Source organism: Neodiprion virginianus, chromosome 4, assembly GCF_021901495.1.
Source record: "Neodiprion virginianus isolate iyNeoVirg1 chromosome 4, iyNeoVirg1.1, whole genome shotgun sequence".
Taxonomy (NCBI): domain Eukaryota; kingdom Metazoa; phylum Arthropoda; class Insecta; order Hymenoptera; family Diprionidae; genus Neodiprion; species Neodiprion virginianus.
In genome coordinates, this window is record NC_060880.1 from 18,891,741 (window position 1) to 18,901,185 (window position 9,445).

At 36.6% G+C, this 9,445-nt stretch overlaps 1 protein-coding gene across 2 annotated transcripts; it reads left to right on the plus strand.

The window, feature by feature from the left end:
- The first annotated feature begins 3,031 nt into the window (after positions 1-3,031).
- LOC124302941 (pyridoxal kinase) lies at positions 3,032-7,106 on the plus strand. 2 transcript variants are annotated; one of them, XR_006907790.1, is made up of 8 exons: positions 3,032-3,394; positions 3,915-4,014; positions 4,308-4,451; positions 4,539-4,659; positions 4,770-4,912; positions 5,010-5,189; positions 5,281-6,240; positions 6,385-6,395. XR_006907790.1 is itself a non-coding variant. In XM_046759549.1 (7 exons), the coding sequence occupies exons 1-7, from the start codon at positions 3,302-3,304 to the stop codon at positions 5,388-5,390; spliced, it is 891 nt and encodes a 296-aa protein (XP_046615505.1). In that variant the 5' UTR covers positions 3,032-3,301; the 3' UTR covers positions 5,391-7,106. The 2 variants fall into 2 exon arrangements, 1 of the variants encoding a protein (XP_046615505.1); XM_046759549.1 differs by having other exon boundaries at positions 5,281-7,106.
- The last annotated feature ends 2,339 nt before the right edge of the window (positions 7,107-9,445 follow it).

Sequence of the window (9,445 nt, forward strand, 5' to 3'; positions counted from 1 at the left end):
AAATTCACACGCACACATACAGAGCGTACGACATCAGCTCTGAATACTTGTCGATTTCTAAACACTAAATATTTTTACGTCTGCACAAATAGGTTTCAGTAGCGGAACAAGTTTTAAATTTGATGCAACTGCATCTTTATGCGTTTCTCGTCGATCCCACGTCTCCCCATGATCTGAACGCGTCTTTGATTTCTTTCGACCACTCATTTCTCTATTCGCAATTGCGCAAATTCAAGTTCGTAAACACTTTCTATGTTTGTAAACAATGCTCGGACGTTCACAAGAACAATAATATGCCGAAAAATTGGCATCGGGCATTGCGAATTTTAAATTACAACAACAATTAGCCAGTTTAAGAGCAACTGAAAAAATTGCAACAGAAACAACTTTTGAATTATACTTTTATTTCTTATCTTTTATATTCACTCAATTTTAATACCACTATTTCCACAGTAACGATTTACGGTTGGCTCTGCCAGTGATTAAGATCCTCTGCATCCATCGGGGTTAATATTTTGTAACAGTTTGTTCAATCGTTGAGCCATCTAATTTTGAGTTTAGTAATTTCTTTTCTTTTCTTCTTATCACCGATACCATGAAACGTTATTTATTTACTTAATTCTTTTCTAAACAGCTGGGCAAACTGAATTCGCGGTTGATTTGTAGTCGAGAACATGCGGCCTCGTTGATTGGATAGACTCCGACTCTGAGAGCAGCTTGGAGTTGAGCAAGAGTAACTTTGGATCGATTTATTTTTGGCCCCGTGACGAGCCGCTTCTATTTCCACAATCTGAAAATGATCTATCCGGAGAATAGAGCGTCCGAGTGGTTAGACAGATTATCGCGATCATGTGCAGGGCAATGTGGAGAATGGGAATCCGTGAACCATGCCCTTCGTTCTACAGGAAGGCAAGTGCAGCTCAGCAGTTTCTACCGCGTTTCAAATATGCTATTTTTATATTTAACGAGCGTTATACGTGCGTGGCGACAATACAAATGCTTCAAGCTCCATTCATAGTTGATGTTAACCCAATCTCATCCCCCCCTTCGTCCATTAGCCACGGAGAAAAATTTCTTTTCATATTTTCTTCTTTTTTGATGTCGCTGGAGTGAAAGAAGAGTCTTTAAGTGTGACCATCCGATTGTGCGCACACTTACAGTACCCATACTTGAGTAAGCTTGGCGTGTGTAATATACTTGCAATCAACTTATGTACCCTACGAGGAGTATATATATCTTTGATAGTGTGTTTTACGAATCGTTATATACACAGGGTAGAATCAATAAGCTCATACGTAGAGCCGGTTGAGAACCTCTAAGACTCGACTGAATTGAGAACACCTGATACCGTGATATCAGTAATGGAGAATGTGCGACGCGCTAAAAGGTAATCCAGGATCCATTGCTGAGACTGATTTTTTCAAATGCCTTGAATATAGGTATAAGCCACAAAGTTGAGGACGAGAGAAGAGTTCTGTATCGGTCTACAAAAATCGTCTTGCCTGTTTGTTGTCCTGAATAATTTTTTAATGACTGAATTAACGTAAAATAATAACTGATCAACTCCAACAGCTAAGTTGGTATTGAGAAGGAACTTAATATTATAACAAACAGTCCAATATAAAGGTAAAACTCTGCCTGATAGTACTGACCATCACAGAAGTCGACGTTCGCTCGCGTTTTCTACATACGATGTTACGCAGAAAGTACCCGAAAATGGATTACGATGTACAGTAAAAAAAAGCTGTTGTTAATGTCTTTTCTCCGTCCAGAGCAAATCAAAACAGACGGCAAAGCGCCTAAGCGGAAACAATTTGATACACGTAGAATTGAAGCTTCGACCAATCGAAAGTACATGAATTTGGAGTATAGACTTTTGATGCCAGGTATGAAATAAGTCAAAATGATTTATTTGTTGCGTACTTCTTATTTTGTAACGAGTAATCAAATTCATGCTGCACAATAAGTAGTTCGTGAATCCTATAAACTATGGCTGAAAACATTTAGAGGTTTGCAACTCCTGCGCTTAACGCAGTGCCTGACGATAACCTGACGTACAGGAAGTTTGCGCATCCGCATAAGCGTTGACTGAATGTTATGAGTGAACCCCGTTTGAACACCACATATTAGGACACCAGCATTATTGGACGGCAATATTTATTCGAGGCAGCCCGATTGGATACCAAGAATAGAAACGATTTCAAAAAACACTCCACCTGGAATTACACATCCCACCTTCTTCAATTTGACCGCGTACTGCCGTATAAATATACATACTGAATCATCTTCCGTTTGCCGCAATCGTTCTGGAAATGGGACTTCAGCATTACTTTTCCACACTTGACATATTTTGGTTTCAATCACGTGCTCGAATACTTATTTAATTTCTTAATCTGTCCAAGTTTATTTAATGTTCGGTGTCCAATCGGGTTGTGTGCAAAATCGCTGGTGTAGAATCAAGTTTCTTGAAATCGTTTCAAATCTCGGTAACCAATCGGGCTGTATCAAATAAATCTTGGTGTCCAATCGGGTTGTGTCCTATAAATCTCTACGTCGAATGGCTCTGTGTCCAATTTATCTCATGTCTAGTACAGCTTGCGATCTTTTTGGTACCCAATAATCTTGATGTCTTACCAGGTAGTGTCGAAACGGGGCTTTCCGTTACCCATGATCCACCATCGTTACGAAATTTCAGACACAACAAACATACTTTCCCACATCTAACTTGCCAACTGCAACGGCGTTGATATACAAACTTCCGAACTCCAGCTCAATCGGGTATCGATTTACCAATAGTGTTCAAGCTCTTGCACCAATAGCATGTTGTCATAAAAACTTTAACTGAACGTATCATTCGCCGTAATATGATACATTCCGGTTGATAAACGAGACGTAAACCGCCTAGTGAGCAGGCAACTGGACATACTTTCGTGTAATCATTTTACTCCTCCGTGGTACCGACAACCTGTGTTGAACATTTGACATTTACAGATAAGCTGCGCATGCGCGAAAGTCGTGCACATGTGCTAACCAGGACAAGATGAGAATTAACCTCACACTGATTAGATAACCTACCGTAACCTGCGTCCTACGCTGAGACCTGAGTCGAAGTGGATCGAATCTCATCGTATTGGATGCACGGAGTAGATAAGAAGTGGATAAAATAAACGAGGTGCATGTGATAACTGGCTAGTCAATTGCTCCGTACACGAGATAAACAACGCTCGATTCGCGAGTAACCCACGAAGAAAGCATCATTTTCAGTTCGATACGACAGAGCGTTCGGTTAGTTTGTGCAAAAATGAATGTTAAACAACCACCCCACGTTCTATCCGTTCAAAGCCACGTTGTTTCGGGATACGTCGGTAACAAAAGTGCAACATTTCCACTACAGGTATGTACGAATCTGCACTCTTTTAATTTCTCACATCAGTTTTTACGTCGCGTCAACAATTGTTCCAATGTCGTACCTTCACTGTAAAAGTTTCGCAATCTCTACGAAATATTCGATGGCACAATTTTCTGGTGCATCGTTAACTGATAGTTGTAAATGTCATCGACGCTATCTGTCAAATATTTACTCACCTGAAGTCGGTGCCACTGATAAAACACAGCTCATGACAGCTCCTCGTACGATTAATAAGCATCGGAGAAAAGAATCATCCTTGATAACTACCATGTAATTTGGAAGAAATTACCCCACTTTGTACCTTCGATCGAATCAACGTTATATACATATATTTTTTTCTTTGTTATCGCAGTGTATGACGACCTGACTCAAATTGAAGGAACGAAGGAAAATCAGGCAATTGTTAGGGGAATTGTCAAATAAAAATTCAAGTTGCATGAATCAATGTATGTGTAATGTACAATTGTCTTGAACTATACATATTTGTGTCATTTTTCTGTTACAGTTACTGGGCTTTGAAGTTGATCCGATCAATTCTGTCCAGTTGACCAATCATACCGGATACAAATGTGTCAAGGGTCAAGTATTGGACTCAAACGATTTAGGTTTGTTAATGTCACGTACATTTGGAACGAATAATTTTTACTGTTCGAAGTTTATTTGTCGGCAAGTAAATGAGATTTTTTTAGTTTACATTAAAAAGATTATTTTTGAAAGACTAGCACTGTATAAAAACATTAGACTACCATAAAATTTCTGCCCAAATCATTAAGTCTAAGAATATGTGTATAATTATACGTGTAGGAGTCTATAAGATTTACATACCTTGTATTCTCTGTGAATTTTTAATATATTTTCAATCAGTATCGAGCAACTTCCTAATTCAATCAACTTTCAGGTGAGTTGATGGTTGGCCTGAGAGAGAATGACCTAGACCATTACAGTCATTTGCTGACAGGCTATGCAGGCTCTGCATCTTTTCTAAAAACAATAGCAAAACTCGTAACAGATTTGAAAAAGAAGAACCCAAGCCTGATATACGGTGAGAAAAACTAAGAGAAGCACAGTTATTTCAATTATTTTTGAATAATTCCTAACACAACAATTCTTTTCTTATCATTGTCAACAGTTTGCGATCCTGTTATGGGCGACAATGGCAAAATGTATGTGCCTAACGAATTGCTGGAAATTTACAGGGACGACATTATTCCGCTTGCTGATATTGTCACACCGAATCAGTTTGAATTAGAGTTAGTTGATGAGACTGTAAAAAGGCTCAGTTTTGATCTCACTTAATTCACCCATGTCCCAAGCCTCGCTGTCTTTTGCTGATCTATACCACAATAATTCTCTATTTCAGACTTTTGACAGGAAGAAAAGTTAATAACATAACGAATGTTCAAGAGGCGATAAAAGAATTGCACGCAAAGGGACCTCAAACTGTTGTCATTTCTTCTACAGAAATTGATAAGAATTTAACCACCGTTGCCAGCACACTGAAAGGTGACTAAACTTCTCCAAGACCTTAATTATACTTATTGAAATAAAAGTGTTCGTTCAATTGGTACTTAATACTAATTGAAATTCTTTGCGATTCCAGATGGAGTCATGATAAAGCTGGAAATTCCACGACTACCGGCAGCTTTTACTGGGTCCGGTGATTTATTCGCTGCGCTTTTCCTGGCCCATTCTCATCTTCAAGGCAGTATCAAGCCAGCCCTAGAAAAGACAGTCAATACTTTGTACGAGGTGTTGAAGAAAACTCACGAATATTCCAAAGGTAGAGAATAATTTGCCATCAGTACTCAGGTGTCGACTATGAATTTTTTTACCTGATTCAACGTTCGATTATTTCCGGGATTTTTATTCAGGTCCACACGAGGATTCAGCGCAATCTGCTAAGAAGATTGAACTGCGCTTGATCGAGAGTAAAAAAGTCATTGAAAATCCAGGTACCGAGTTAGTGGCTGAGATTTTATGAGCACCCGAAAATTGAATTAGGTAGAATTATGCAAGCCGTATTACAACTATGGTAAGCGCATCAACGTGTTTGGCATTGCTTAATTTCCAGCTACTGTGAATATTTAAATCATGGTCGCTGCAAAGCGTTTTAACGAATTTCACGTAAAATTTTTCCGCCTTCTACCCCCTCGAAACAATCCAAGATTTTCAAATCCAATATAATCGTCAATAATAATGTTGATAAAATCGTTGTGTTTGCGCATTGTAATCACCGCGTTTAGGTAGAACCGTAGTAGCGTTTAATGTTTATTATATCTTATCGTGACTGTTTGTCGCTCAAGTCATTATTAGGTGATTTCATTTGCCGTAGGAACGCACGCGATCAAGACTCACTAAAGATAGTAAAAATTGATGTTTAACAAAGAGAAAACGATGTGAGAACAAACAGATAATTAATTAAGAGTTTATCAGGTTGAAAAAAAAATTAACAAACACGCTGCAGAGATTTACATCTTACGTATTTTATGGAGACAGTAGAACAAGGGTAGGGGTATTATCAGTAGTAGTAGCCTAAGTATTGGTGTTCTTTAAGGTCTTAGAAAAAAATTGTATTTCATTGTTATATACATACGCTATCGATCTGAACAATGACCAACGTACCAGTCTTCCATTCGCGAGAGATAAATCGCTTCTTTGCAACTAGCTACGGGGCACAAAAAAATTATTTTTTATTACTTAATGAAGTACATATTTGTGTGAGGGACAATACATTACAATTTCAGAAGCGTTTCAACTTTCTATAAGGGTCCATAATACCTTAATTAAAATATACATATCTATACATATGTGTATATAGATTATAAATATATGTATATTCGGGCGGGTTTTTCCCAACTTGTTTCGAATAACATCATTCGATACTTGGTATAGGTTCTATTTATTATTGTTAGCAAATGACGTTGATAGTGATATTTTTATCTTTATTTTTATTTTTTTTATTTTTTTTTGTCCAGATTATATATATTTATATTTCGTTAAGTTTTAACGACTGATAAATTTTACGGTGTAAAAATCGAATCGGAGGAGACAATGGATCTTTTAAAACAGTCCTTCACTCTATTCACAAGTAGAGTAATTCCCGTTGAGATGGTCCACGGTAGAGTCCAATACGGTAAAGTACAAAAGAAACTATACTGTTAACCATATCTTGGCTATGGCCATTTCACCTTGAATTACCCTACCTAAAAGAAGACAATAAAAATTAAAGAACTTATTTCACACAACGCATTGTGATGGCAGAAATATAAAAGATGTAAAACACCGAATAACGATTGTTTATTCGCATTAACTTGCCGAAACCACTCAAAGTGTACGCATTTTCCGTGTCTTTAAGAGAATATAGAATGTATAATATATCGTCTCCTAGGAGGAAGGTCACAAATAAATGGATGAAGTGAAAATTTATAGTATAATTCCAAAAGTGTTTGTCAATTTTCGGAAATAACGTACATAAATGACAAAATCGAAAGCCAAGGACAGGCATCTATACGAATACTACTTATATCGTGCGATACGCGTCGTCCGACCTCTCATTCGGAAAACAAAAGTATGTACACGAAACGCTGAAAGGTCGGTCGAGAGTCTAAACGTGATCTGAGTGTAAAATTATGTTGAAGAGAGCAACAGAAAGACAGAGAGAGAGAGAGAAGTAAATGAATAAAATGATGAAAAAAGGCTTGTGCGCGGTATTACCGTTATATATATATATATATATATATATATATAAGTACGTATATATGTATATATATGTATATATATATATGTACATACCCACCTACCTATGTATCTACTGTATATATCTGTATTATACGCGCGGGGCTCTGTTTTTTCTTTCGAGTAACTGTGAATACTGTAAACCGCATATAGCACAACGCCGCGGTGCGTTTAAAGAGCAATAAACTTCAACCCCGTTCCTCTAATAATTTCTTAGTGACCGCGTGTTCCAGGAAATTCTCGAGGACATTCTAGCATGTCCCGTAAGTTCAGTTAATCGATCGGTTTTTTAATTTCTACGTTCGGGAAGTTTCCGCATAACCACGAAACATGCATTTCTGTCAATGAAATAAACACTTTCAAATTCGATTTTGTTTCAATTTTTTACAAATATTAATTTACAGGGGTCCTTATAGATCGAAATTATATCAAATTTATCTTGATCGAAATTCCCCTTCTTCGATTTTATTTTCTTATTTTTCGATATGGAAACAATATTCGCAAATCCGTTTTTCGTACAATTTTTGGCGTTGGACCGAAAGAAGGTATTAACAGACCGATTATAAGTACGCAAGGAATTAATCGACAACGCTATAATTAGAAGACATTTTTCTTTATATTTCCAGTCATTCCAGATGTTTTTCGGATCCGAAACGATAAACTTGTTCTTTATTACGAAGATCATTGTTGTTATTGAAAATGCTTTTCCGACCATTAACCCTTTCAGTCATGCATTTTTCATCTGCACCGATTTCGATGAAAATTGGTACTCGGGGATTTTCGGGGTCGCTGATTACGAATCCGGCATTAGATTTTCAAAATTCAAAATGGCGGATCCAATATGGCGGACGTGAAATTCCAAATACTTATTAATTATTCTAAAACTTTGTAGTCAGGGGTTTTCGGGGTCGCTGATTACGAATCTAGCATTAGATTTTCAAAATTCAAAATGGCGGATCCGATATGGTGAACGTCAAGTTTTATATCTTATATCTTTCTGCTCAATATTTTGGCCTGAATTTAGTCATTTGGGGGATTTTGGAATGGCTGATCACGAATTGAAGTCATAACTTCATAATTTCTAAATCCAAGATGGCAAATGCCGTCTTATCTTTCTTTGTCTATATTCGTGTCTCTCTTAGCCCTACCCGGAACTAATGATGAGGATGTGGAGAGCATCTAGTTCCACTTTTTTGTTTGTTTTTTTGTGTTTTTTGTGTGTTTTTTGTTGCTTTTTTCTGTTTTTTGTGTTTTTTTTTTTTATTGTTTTTTTCTTCTACTTGTTTTTTTTTTCAATATCCCTATTATGACGCACGCACGCACATATACATATCAATGATAATGATAAGGAACCACGGACTTTAATTATCTCAAATTTCATCTCAAATTAACTGAAATTATTTATTTCTAATGTATATTTGAATGAATATTCCTGATAAATTAAGATTTTACGTGATTGAAATTTTTATTGTCACATTGCCCAATTGGATCGACTATAGCGGATCCACCATTTTTAATTTTCAAAATCTGACCTCATATTCGTGATCAGCGACTCAAAAAACCCCTAGATACGTATTTTCAGAGGCCTTGGTTCAATACTAGAGCTCTGAGATGATTTTTTAAAAGGTGGGACCGTAGCGGTCCCACTATGACCGAAAGGGTTAAGTAACGAAACGAGTGGTGTACGTTGTTAGTCATCGAATTCGAATACGATTTTAAGATTTAAAAACCGCTCCAATAATTTGATCCCCCACGAATTGTCAATAATTGGGCATTACTCATTGAACATAATGATTAAAATTTGTTTTTTTAATAAGTTTTGAGAATTTTATTTAATAGAATTCAGCACGTTTGACTACAGATGCACCATAATTATTAATTTAAATTTTAGTTTCATCGTTTATTGTTTCCCTCTTTTTTTTTATACAAGAGAATAACGGCAACAGTACAACTGAAGTACTTAGTTAGTAGAAGAACTCCGAGTAGTTCTGATTACCACAAATTTATCAAAATTTTGATCTGATTCGGGAGCCAAAACGTATTTTCACAAAAAAAAAAAATATATCCGTACCTTATTTTAAGAGTGCGCAAAGAGTGGTCGAATCAAATCGAATCGTATCTTCGGTATTACTAACGGAATTTTATTACTTTTCATTACCTTTGGTGATATAAGAAAGTTATTGGTTTCGGTCGAAAATTACTTTTTTTAATTTCTAGAATCCGAAACATGGATTTGTCGAAAATGTCAATCTGTCGGTCTGAACAAACTCCCGCGATGATTTCGGAAACGGCTGGATGAAA

What these genes read in the sequence shown, in the direction of transcription:
- LOC124302941 (XM_046759549.1), top strand. Translation starts at nt 3,302, where the DNA reads ATGAATGTTAAACAACCACCCCACGTTCTATCCGTTCAAAGCCACGTT. An exon ending in GAACCCAAGCCTGATATACG is followed by an intron (nt 4,452 to 4,538) that starts GTGAGAAAAACT and finishes CATTGTCAACAG; the next exon opens with TTTGCGATCCTGTTATGGGC. An exon ending in CGTTGCCAGCACACTGAAAG is followed by an intron (nt 4,913 to 5,009) that starts GTGACTAAACTT and finishes TTGCGATTCCAG; the next exon opens with ATGGAGTCATGATAAAGCTG.